At 39.1% G+C, this 12,824-nt stretch overlaps 1 protein-coding gene across 2 annotated transcripts; it reads right to left on the bottom strand.

Annotated features, from left to right (window-relative positions):
* Nucleotides 1–392: 392 nt before the first annotated feature.
* Nucleotides 393–9,574, bottom strand: LOC141429546 (uncharacterized). Of its 2 annotated transcripts, none has more exons than XM_074089893.1 (4): nt 9,093–9,361; nt 7,463–7,609; nt 3,896–4,061; nt 393–3,598 (listed from the first exon to the last, which is right to left on the bottom strand). In XM_074089893.1, exons 1-4 carry the CDS (start codon nt 9,105–9,107, stop codon nt 3,360–3,362), a joined length of 567 nt encoding a protein of 188 aa, XP_073945994.1. In that variant the 5' UTR covers nt 9,108–9,361; the 3' UTR covers nt 393–3,359. The 2 variants fall into 2 exon arrangements, with proteins under 2 accessions (XP_073945994.1, XP_073945993.1); XM_074089892.1 differs by lacking the exon at nt 9,093–9,361 and adding an exon at nt 9,369–9,574 and having other exon boundaries at nt 395–3,598.
* Between the last annotated feature and the right edge of the window lie 3,250 nt (nt 9,575–12,824).

Genomic DNA, 12,824 nt, shown 5'->3' with positions numbered 1-12,824 from the left:
TATTTTAACACGATCAAAAACGACACTTCTTAATTTGGTCGGATTATCACAGGCAGCTATTTTTAGGCAGCTAACTTCACACCGGTGTACCTACCTACCATAAAAAATCCATCGGACCGTCGTCCGACTGATATGGATGATAATATAATCTGACCGGTCTGTTGGCAAGATATATTAATATAATGTCTTAAACTTTCGTGATTTTCACTCATAGTCAAAATACCACGCACAGGATCACAGACTACTAAGAGATACTACGTATAGTGCCCTTAGTGTAAGTTTCGGTTACAAAATACGTCTCGATCGCGTTCGCGTTAAAATCTCAATTTGTATGGAAACACGAACAGCGCCTCTAGCGGAACGTTTGCGATGTTCGTGATTTTGTGAATGGGAAAATACACTAAGCATGGACTTATCTATGTATGGACTTATCACGCTAACGCAGTGCGTGCGTGCGTGTGTCCTGTGCATGGTATTTTGACTATATGATATATTAAGTTAATGTTTTAATACAGTTAAAGCGTTAATCCATATATTTTGAAAATAATAATATTATATAAACTCTTCCGCAGGATCTTGGTATTTGATGGGATTAATAAGTATCAAGGAAGTTACTATTAGTCGAGCGTTCCAAACGAAAAGATCCCAGACCCTCCAAGTCTACGGAGTGGGTAGAACTATTACAGTAAGTGCAAAATAATTGTTTTATTAGGGTCCCGTGCTTCAAGAAAAAAAACCTTAAAGTATTCATTTGTTTTTTATCGATGTACTTCTGTGTGAAGACCATTTTCCTCCAGAATTCGAGAAAATATCTTGTTTTAAATTAAAATAAAATGTTTAGGCCTTGGATCCTTTGGAACTGTGAAAAAAAATCTTTTTCGAATTTATGAGACCAAAATATATATACAATCTTCCCTTTAGATACATAGGATACGTGTGCTTGATTGATACAATGCGCCTTATCTCGCTAGGTAGGTACGCTAACATGATACTTACAATATGTTTCCCTTTGTAATAATAAATAATTCATTTATTCATTTAATTACAATAAGTATATTAATTCTATGAATACAAATATTCGAAATAACATTTTTTTTATAAAAACTAACCCAAGATATCTTACTAAATATATAATAATAACAAAAATGTATATAAAAAGAACACCCCGTCTAAAAGATCTGCCTATGGCAGGGGATACGGAACTTTCAGAACAGTTATTTTTAGCTATTCGACCGTCCGAGATACAGCGCGAACTAAACCTTTTTTTTCTCAATTTTACAAAAAATAAGTGGACAAAACTACGCTCCACTGGAGCGTAGGTATTTATCTCAAAAGATATGCCTAGCTTCCATACTGCTTTAGCTTATATATGTCGGCGGCCGATCGTAAAATCCGCCAGATCACGAAATTCCTAGGCATATCGTGAAACGCCGCCATTTCATGATATGCCTAAACGTTGGCCAGGCATATCACGATGTGCCTGAGAAATAATACGGCAGATCGATTAGAGCAACGCATTCGTCGATATTCCTAGCTCTATACCGAGCACATCGTAAAATAGTTTCTTATTTGGCCACTGGTGGCGCTGCGTATGCAATGGCGGCCGTGACCAGCTGACCGCCCGTGTTTGTTTAGCGCGTGAAAAATGTCGGCGTCGCAACAAAATGATCTTTAAACCGAAAATAGTGATTGAATTCAAAATAGAAGTGCAAAAGAAGCTTTTGAACATCAGCTCCGTTCTCTTTATGTGAATCAAACGGATTCTGTGCACAATGTGAAAAAACCATGGACGTCTGCCCGTATTTTAGAGGTTAGAATTTTGTTGGTAAATAAAGTATTCACTAGTTGTTATTTATTTATATTGAAAAATTTAGGTAGGACGAGCGAAGCGAGGAGTGGTTAGTATTAATTGTGATCACGACGCACGAGCCGAGCGAGCGAAGTGAGCGTGCCGCGGCAGCGGCCGGCGAAGTGCCAGAACCGATATGGAGGCGTTTCATGATATGCCTAGGAATTTCATGATCTGCCTAAACTGGCCAAATCATGAAATGGCGGCGCTTCATGATATGCCTAGGAATTTCATGATCTGCCTAAACGTCACTAGGCAAATCGCTAAACGGTGAGTTATGAACGATATGGCGGATGTCCCTTAGCCAATTCATGAAATGGCGGCATTTCACGATATGCCTAGGAATTTCGTGATCTGGCGGATTTTACGATCGGCCGCCGACATATACATATAATAATATACTGTGCCGCAAGTGCGATCCGCTGGGATAAATATTCGTTCAAAGTCAGGCAAAACCTTAATGAGCCGTTGGAATGGACAGGTGCGTGTAGAGACAAACCAGTGTTCCCCATAAAAGTGGTAGACACGTTAGTGCATCGGCTGCTAACTACAGTACCCAGCGATAAAAATTGCACATTGGTCTTCAGAAAAAGACAATTGGCTGTTCACGACGATATCCGAACACTGGCCACCGTCCATCAATCATCGTAGGTATTTATTAAGTGACGTTTTATATCAAATAAATACTGCACCTTTATGGACTTAATTACTTTACGTCAAATTAATGACATGCAAACTACGGATATCTATAGAGAGCTATTGCAACTACTAGAAAAAGTATAGTTCCCTCTTTTTCCTAAAGATACCATCGTACAATTAAAAGTTTTGGGGGAAGTTTCAATTGCAACTGCACAACGACTGACAAACGTCACATAAGTAGTGTGTGACAACGCTCTACGAAGCCGAAATTAGCCGAGTCTCTTTCCAAAGACCGATGTGCAATCTTTATGGCCGGGTACTGTAGGCTGCTTGAGGCTGTTGCACATTGTCAGAGAATAAATAATAGTACAAGTACCTACAGAAGAATGGCCTTTGATCTGCACGAAAGTCTCCTGAAAAGCCACTGAATAGGCCACTCCGGAGTGATGCCGGGTATCTACTAGTAGCGGTAAGTAAACGTTATCGCGGAGTGAGCCACGCCTGGGGGCTACTACGAAATAAGAAAATCGAAGTTCGTATCGTATCGTCCCTCTCAATCTGGTATTAAGTAATGTTAGCGCCAAGCCAACGGGAAGGCAAGATACGAAGTTCTAGTTTTGCACTTCGTAGTACTGGCCCTGCTCGGCTCGAAACTCGAAGTTCGTGTCATGCGGTCCCTTTGACACTTATACTATTTAATACGAGAGCGAGAGGGACGGTACGACACGAACTTCGAGTTTCGAGTTTCGTAGTAGCCCTGCTGGCATTGTGGCGAAGAAACAATCGACGCACACGCCTCCACGAACGTGGCGCTACAGTACTTGATATTATTTCACTTTGTTTAGTGATCTTTTTCCTCTTTCTTTTGCACTTATGAATCTTGTTGTTGCAACCTCTTCAGATCGTCGACAGGGAACACTGACTTCATTCGGATTTCTCCGGACTCCGAGTTGGAACGCTCCACGTCGTATTTTATGTCCTGCTCCTCCGTTATGGGCATGTCAAGGACAACATGAGCCTCTCCATTTGCGTTCGTGTGCGTAGTCTTCGCTTCTGCTTTTAATTTTAATATCATACTTTTTATAACGGCGATGAAGTAGAACTGAATCACTAGAAACAAAAGAAAAACGTTTATATAATACCTACATACGTCACTGGCACTATACCTAACGTGAGTGCGTGTGCGTGTATGTGCATCTGAAATAGAGAGAGGGAGACGGAGAAATAGAAATATCTGATACTGATACTCGTACCATTAGTCTAAAACCACTAAAACATATTCGCACAAATTGCCATCATAACGACCCTCAAATAAAAAAAAAACGGATTTTCGTAGGAGGTTAGGAATTGTTCAAGGATAAAGGCCATTTTGCAAATGTAGACACGAATTAATAGTGCAGTACTTACACACATCCAGCGAACAGATAATAATGCTAGATGCAAAGACCGAAAAGACCCTTGCTGCGCCATGGTATATCAATTGCAATCCCAAATTGCACAGGACCAATAAGATAAATACAGCCACAGAAAATTTATTGAACGAATAATAGTGTAGCAGCAAATTGTAGTCCTTCTGTAACAGGATAGTAACATTATAATATCATTGGTAACAGGCGATAAGGCATAAGGAATTGTTATTATTTATTGAATCAGGCGTTACTTTGCGGAGGTCCATATCAATGAACTAAAAGAATTTCCTTGCTCACCCGCGACCTTACAATAGCTAAGCTTATGCAAAACTAGCTTTTGCCCGCGGCTTCGCTCGCGTTAAATTTGGAATAACATACATTTACTTTCTGCGATCCTTTTTTCGTGTTTTGATTAATTTTTCGGAGGATTATATGGAAATACAAATACAGACAGATTTTCTTTTAGACAGATGGTGCAAATTTTGTAATAAAAAAATCGACCTACATACGTAATTAATTATGATTCTTACCAACTTTGAAACCCTGCTTCGCTGATTCAGGGTTGGAATTTTAGAAAACGTTAAAGTACATACTACGCGTTTCTTTTGCCCGCGACTTCATACACGATATAGGATTATATCCCGAGAAATTGTAAAGTTCCCGCGGGACATGAATTACTGTTATGGTCTATTTTAATATTCTTAATTGTCGATTAAAGACACATTGTCTTTCTATTATTGAAATAATTTTGAAAATGTGCCTCAAAATTGAAACTTATTTTTATTCTGCGGAAAGTTTGCAATTTTTCTTAAAGTAAGTAGTCTAATGTCAATCAGGGATAGTGTATCTTTCTATTGATAAAAGAATTATTTAAATCAGCTCAATAGTTTCAGAGATGAACCCCAACAAACAAAGAAAAAAACAAAGTTGAGATATTTTCCTATTCTTTCTATTTCTCTAATCTTTGCCCTAGTGCACCTCTGCATTACTTTAGGTCCATCTATGCCAAATTTCACACTTTCACAATTTGTGTTGCTCTGAAGATGAGCTCTGGTTGAGTTTGAAACGTGTCAGTGTAAAGTGGTGGTAGTGATAGATGGATTTGTGTGATTTGTGTGTTCTTACAGTGTGGAGGTGGAGGAACTGCATGAACACACATTGCATGGGCACAAAAGTAGCTATCATAAAGGTCGCGGGTGGGCAAAGTAATTGTGTCAGCTCGTTGAACGTACATGTAAAATTTCGTATCTATGCTATCAGCCCTTGAGGAGTTCCGTCATCAGCAGCCAACCCTGGCTGCAGCATCAGGCGGTGTATATCATATAAACGCATTGTCATTGAAATTTAACAATCATGTAAAGTCTTTTGCGTGTGCCACCAACTTTTGAGGAGTTCCCTTCTACGGAGACGATCCTCACCAGAATGAGTAGGATGTCACTGCTAAATAATTGTTACCAGATTTACATCAGTTTGCCAAATCTCCAGTCCCCAGTTTTATTGGTTTAGCTTATGCGTTTTCTGATTCAGTTGGTAGGTATATAAAATCCTCTTTATTCGTTTTATCCCGTGGGATATTCGGAAAATCTTTGAAACAGTTTTACCTACCTGCATGCCAAATTTGAAGTTTCTAATAATTATAGTTACGCAAATAGGGCCATTTTGAAGTGAAAATATAAATCCCATTTTATTCCCTATCCCGTGGGAATTTTGATAAATCCTGAAAATTGTTTTTAGCTGTTAGTATTACCTACTTGTTTACCAAATTCGAAGTCTCTAATAATTATCGTTAGGGTAAAAGGGTCAATAATTGAAAGTGAAAATACAAATCCCATTTATTCACTATCCCGTGGGAATTTCGAGAAATCCTCAAAACCGTTTTAGCTGTTAGTATTACCTACTTGCATGCCAAATTTGAAGTTTCTAATAATTATAGTTACGCAAATAGAGCCATTTTGAAGTGAAAATATAAATCCCATTTTATTCCCTATCCCGTGGGAATTTTGATAAATCCTGAAAATAGTTTTTAGCTGTTAGTATTACCTACTTGTTTACCAAATTTGAAGTCTCTAATAATTATAGTTACGGAAATAGGGTCATTAATTAAAAGTGAAAATACAAATCCCATTTATTCACTATCCCGTGGGAATTTCGTAAAATCCTGAAAAATGTTTTTAGCTGTTAGTATTACCTACTTGCATGTCAAATTTTAAGTTTCTAATAATTATAGTTACTGAAATAGGGCCATTTCGAAGTGAAAATATAAATCCCATTTATTCCCTATCCCGTGGGAATTTCGAAAAATCCTTTCTTAGTGCGCGTCTACACCTATTAAGGAACATATATTCCAAATTTCAAGTTTCTAGACCCAGCGGTTTGGGCTGTGCGTTGATCTATAAGTCAGTCAGTCAGTCAGTCAGTCAGTCAGTCAGTTTCTTCTTTTATATATATAGATATGCGTGTTCATGCGGTTCCTCCACCTCCACACTGTAAGAACAGACACAAGTCACACAAACCTATCTATCACCACCACTACACCACACTGACGCGTTTCGAACTCAACCAGAGCTCATCTTCAGAGTTACACACCATACACCATGCTACCAGTTGTTAGACTTGAGTCTAACTGGTGGTGGTGATAGATGGGTTTGTGTGATTTGTGTGTGTTCTTACAGTGTGGAGGTGGAGGAACTGCATGAACACGCATATTTTGCATAAGCTTAGCTATCGTAAGGTCGCGGGTGAGAAAGGAAATTCTTGTAGTTCATTGTTATTATAAAAAAAAAAAACACACATACACAGTCGATTTAAGAACCTTTTCCTTTTTTGAAGTCGGTGAAAAAGAAATGAAGTTTAATTCCGGGCATCAAAAATGTATGTATTGTACCATCAGCCAAATAAGTGGTCTATCAAACTTTAAACAAGTTCCTATCAAATGAATACGTCGCTAAAGTCGAACTTTCAAGTCGGCAAACACGTCTATTGGCTGGCATTATTGTTTTATGGCATGCAAACGATTATCAACTTTAGGGTGGTGGTCATCGTTGACATTGATGGTCTTTCCAAAAGTGACATTATACCTACTAATACCTACTTAGGTACAGAATAAATGATTTAATTTGAATTTGAATGTTAAAGAACCCTATGCTTACTTTAGCTTTACCAAACATCGGAATATCCAAATGCACTCTACACTCACAAAATTGCTTTCTGATGGACAGGGCCATGTTTTTAACAAAACACAAACTATTCTAGCAGGTGGTAGGACCTTGTGCAAGGTCCGCCCGGATTGCTACCACCATCTTGCTCGCTAATCCTGCCGTGAAGCAGCAGTGCTTGCACTGTTGTGTTTCGGCGTGGATAGTAAGACAGCCGGTGAAATAACAGGCACTTGAGGTATCCCATCTTAGGCCTCTAGGTTGGCAACGCATCTGCAATACCCCTGGTGTTGCAGATGTTTATGGGCGGTGGTGATCTCTTAGCATCAGGAGACCCACTTGCTCGTTTGCCATCCAGTCAAATAAAAAAAAAAATTCTAGTCATCGGAATAGATTGAACGTTTACTCACTTTATGTAACCCGACTACAAATATAATGGAGAATATGAAATTAGCGACAAGTAGCCCCAGCACAGAGAAAAGTATCGCAAGAGCCTTGGCGCCAAACTGTACGCGAACTGCTGTTAGCACAACTATAAACATCGTAGTTGCTATCATCTGAAATTATAATACAGCTTTAGCTTTCCTATCCATTGTCTGCTCAGGGCCTACGCTAGCTGCAGGGCTACTACGAAACACGAAACTCGAAGTTCGTATCGTACCGTACCTATCGCTCTCGTATTAAATAGTATAAGTGTCAGAGGGACCGCACGACACGAACTTCGAGTTTCGTAGTAGCCCTGTAGGCGCGGGTGCACTGCGCGGGTGCACGCCTGCGGGTGCGGACGGCAGATAAAATCCGTCGCACGCGACGCGCGCGGATAGCGCTCCTCATACTCGTACTTTTTAGGGTTCCGCACCCAAAATGTGCCAACGGAACCCTATTACTGAGACTCCGCTATCTGTCTGTCTGTCCGTCTGTCTGTCACAGGGCTCTATCTGTTGGCTGACTGGCAGCCAATTAGATAGAATATTAGTTTTTTAATGTATTGTCTGTGAAAAATATGATTTTGATTTAGAACAAGTCAGTATTGAAAGCCAAATTGTTCTCAAAAATAATAGGTACGAAATAAATAGTTAGAATCCGAGAAGTTGCGCTGTTTCCTTCATTAACACTATCTCTTGAGCCGTAACAGCTAGGCACTTGAAATTTTCACAGATTATGTATTACTGTGGCCGCTATAACAACAAATACTGAAAATACAATAAAATAAATATTTAAGGGGAGCTCCCACACAGCAAACTTGTTTTATTTTTTGCTTTTTTTGGCTAATGTCTAGTATTGTATAGATAATGGTACGGAACCCTTCGTGCACGAGTCCGACTCGCACTTGGCTTTTTCAATAGGCGTCCACCTGCTCCGTGCAAACTGCGTCAGCTAGCGTCGACCCACAACCAAAAAGATGTGGGTTCGAACCCAAAAAAACCCTTTGAAATTACATTTGAAACTTAGTAGCTTTACGATGATGGCTAAATAGTACTTACACTTGCGAATATTTAAATTAAATGGTATCTGAGAAGTTTCTAATCCGCGCTAAGCTTAACCGCTTAGCGGACGGACGGACGGATAGACATAGCGGAGCTATAAGGGTTCAGTCGGTCTACGGAATCCTACAAACTTTCTATATTGGTCTATTTGTTTAATACTAATAGAGCCAGATCTCAGTCGAGCCAGACCTTTGTCATAGGCAGTATAAAGGCTAAAATTATTTATTCGTAGGCTGAAAGTTTTATTAGCAGTTTAAAATGTTGAGGCGTATTTGCAACAGGCGCTAAGTGTAAACGCTGCAACACTTGAAACTTTGCTAATAAAAAGTATCAGGAGTCTATTTTAAACATACTTTAGGGTAGCCTGTCACGGGTTGCCCCCCCCCCCCCAAAGTGTTTGGCAATGAAAGATGTGGTTTCTAATGTTATCTGAGCAAAATATATAAAAATTTAGTTTTATACTATGACGAAAGTTAAGTTGAAATTTTATCATGTTTGATACGTAATATTTCCAAAAGTGCTCAATATCCAAACTTCATAGGATTATTCTTACCTGTGTTAGCACCATATAATAATATAAAAAACTTTCATCCTTGGTATTATTACGAAGGACTGGCTCAGCTGGGATCTTGGTCCGTGGTCTTGGCACTTCAATCAAGGCACACAGATTTACAGATAGGTAGGTACACACTTTATACTTTTGTCTTACTATTTCACTACTTATCTTTCTCTCCTTTGCGTTATTTTCTAGACCTCAAGACAGACTTTGATAGGCAAAAGCACAGGGTCACAAAGTAGACTACAAACTAGTATTTTGTCGCCTTCTTACCAATCGCAAATACGCCAATACCAACAAACCAGGCCGTAATGGAAAACAGAAACAACATTTCGAAAACACTGGCAGTTTACAACACATTGCGTCAAAATTACAATTGAGACAAAAGAGAACTGACTCTATGTCAATACTGTTTTGAATGAGTGATATGATCAATGAGATAACTTTGCACGTCATCAATTATAGTTATTTTATTCCCGTGCAACCTATGAACTGTGTGATAAAGTAATCTTGCCTATAGGATAGAGATACGTACGCTACTCTTAAGACCAGAGGTCATATTTACTGCATTATGCCCGCAGTTGCTGTACAAGTAGGACCAACATCGTCCAACCAGGGGGGCTACTACTAATTTTGAAAATCGTCTCACTTTCGTATTAAATAATAGGTATTAGCGTCACTGGGACGGCCAGATATGAAGTTGGAATTTTGCACTTACGAAACTCGAAACTCGAAGTTCGTGTCGTGCGGTCCCTCTGACACTTATACTATTGTGGGGACTGTAACTTGGTAAGAGCTTCTATAGGTACAGGGGATCTACGCGCGTGACTTTAAACTGTTAAATAATAACGTTGTTTTTGAATTATTTAGATTTATTGTGGAACTTATAATTACATTTATATAGAATGGCACCAGCCGCTTAGGCTATCGGGAGCAATCTGCGCTCCCGGCATGTATAGCGCTGTCAATCGGTTTAAAGTTAAATTCTAGAAACATACAATAAAAAATCCTATCCTTTTATGCAAAAACTAGGTTAATCTAACCTGCCAGGTGGTCAGTTTTACCACCTGCCAGCGGTATACAGCCTAGTTCCTACACTATCTAATACGAGAGCGAGAGGGACGGTACGATACGAACTTCGAGTTTCGTAGTAACTCTGCAGGGCCAGAGGCGAAGAGTAGGCGTTGAATGAATACTTACTGTGATACAGTCGCGTGGCGTCAGATATTGCCGTGGTACAGCCGAAGCAATGATCGCTTACATCTTCCATAAATTTTGTGTCTTGTTGTTCTATTTTGTAAATATTGGGCCGGCCGGTGGGAATGGGGTTCTATGGACGGCTTCGCCACTGCTGTGATAGATAATAACTCAATATACCGTGTTATATTTCCGTTAAATTAGACAGATAGTAGTTTCAATCTCGTTTCGTTAACAGGTGGTGTAATAGTCATTCGTTAGAACTTATATTTATACATATTTATACAATCAGTACCCAAAGCCTACTATATATCCTAACCTGCTTCCTATCACATCCTACTAATATTATAAATGCGAAAGTTTGGAAGTTTGTTTATTTGTGTGTTTGTTTGTTACTCATCACGTTAAACTGCTGAACCGATTTAGATGAAATTCGGTCTACAGATAGTTTGAGTCCTGGGAAAGGACATAGGATAGTTTTTATCCCGGGAAATAGGTAGCATAGTTCTCGCGGGATAGCGATAAACGAATTCTACGCGGAGGGAGTCGCAAGTAACAGGCTATGTATTAAAGAAAGAAAGAAGACATTTATTCACTAACACAGAAGACACACATATACAGCAAAATTTACATAATTAAAAAAAATACAGAAAACACATGAAAATCGTAAATACATATACACAGTTCTGTGTGTCGCCGCGAAGTCGAAACGGTCGCTGACTCAGCATTATGCAATACAATATTTAGTGAACATCACTTAGTACAGTACACCCAACTTATGAAACATCTAGCTTTCGTCTGAGAAACGCGTTTGTATGTTAGAACGAGATCGAAATACATGTTGCTCACTAACGTGCAATCACGTCTCTCGTTTGTTCCAACGTTGTCCAAACAGTGGACAAAACAAGCGCCTGCGATCACAATTCACCAAGTTCTTCTATCCTCATGCTTTTGACAGAAAGAAATATGATTGTTTAGTAGCGACATCTCTTGTCTGGGTGAGCGGTTAGTTCCGAAAGAATGTGACGTTCTCGTCGAAACATAGATGTCGCTAGTGCTGCTGCTTAAGTAGCATAGTAGAAATAAGCAACCTGAGATACATATCATAGGAAAATTCGTGTCTAGATTCCTGTCCAGCAGTGGTGTAGGGGTTATAGCACGCAGCACGGATTGCTGAGGACCTGGGTTCGATTCCCAGTGCTGGTCTCTTTTTCTGGTTTTTCTGTTCATCGATGTCTCAGTTTATAATTTCGAGAAAGAAATAATCAAAGCAATTGTGATTCTGACTGTGTAGACATAAGGCCTCTGGTTATTTGGACATAGACATAGTCAAGTGGAGTCGCGAGATGATAAAGAATTCACAGAAATGATGCGGAAAATTAAATTAAAAGCAAATCAAAAAAAGGCTTTCCTCGTGGTTTCACATGCGTAAACGATTAGATCTAGCAGGATCTGGCAGTTGAACTGACATTTCAGTACTCAGGTATTTTATTAAATTCCCATGGATTGCACAAAATCGAATCGTTCTTTCAGGCGTTTCGAACTCAACCAGAGCTCATCTTCAGAGCAACTCAACCACACTACAACCACATTTTTGCATAAACGTCATATCATAAGATCGCGGGTGAGCAAAGTAATTGTTTTGGTTCAATAACATCATTATATATCACAAAAAAAAAACTACGACTGTGTTTTTTTCTATTTTACTGTTATTTCTTATAAGATTCTTAGACAATTTCCCCGTGATTTAGGCATCGCACAGTGCGTCCGTCGCCTTAAGAGAAGAGCCGTGATCGTCGCGTGCGCACGTCGCGGCGTCGGCGACGCAGACGCAGTACGACTCGGCTTCCGCCTCGTTGTTCACGAACTGTACCTCCAGATTTTGTTCTAATAGTTTTAAACGCTCACTTCGCACCAAAAATAGCACGTATATGTAAATAACTGTAAAAGAAAAATATTTTTTAATAAGTCTTATACTTATTATCACATACATCACGCCTGTATTCCCAAATGGGGTAGGCAGAGCAAACGAAATGTTACCGCTAAGAGAGCCACTTTTAGCAATTTTAGGTTTAGTATGACAATAAAAAAGAATGGTAAAATAGTGACAGGTTGCTAGCCTTATAAAATAGCTATATGAAATTATGATTGTAATATTTTCCATCAAGAAGTGGGATCTCACAGAATACGACGGCACCCGAAACATCAAGAGTGAGATTGTCATATCCATTGATATGGAACTTTATTATTTATGTATATGTCAAATGTAAAAACGAATGTACGACTGGTACTGAAGCTATATGTATAATTGAGAGATAAATTTCCGATAAAATACTATCGAAAACCATTATGCGCTACAACTATATATCTGTCATCAAATATTTGCATACCGTAAACTGCTTCAACTTTGCCCTCTGGTCCCAACATTGCCTGATTTGATTTAGAGTCGATAACTTAGCACTCTCATAGGTTTTAAACTTTTATCTACACGGGAATTATTATTACGGGGGAATAAAAGTTTAAAAACCTAAA

Source organism: Choristoneura fumiferana, chromosome 7 (assembly GCF_025370935.1).
Source record: "Choristoneura fumiferana chromosome 7, NRCan_CFum_1, whole genome shotgun sequence".
Lineage (NCBI taxonomy): Eukaryota > Metazoa > Arthropoda > Insecta > Lepidoptera > Tortricidae > Choristoneura > Choristoneura fumiferana.
Note: the sequence above shows the minus strand (reverse complement) of the source record. Positions and strands in the feature narration are given on the sequence as shown.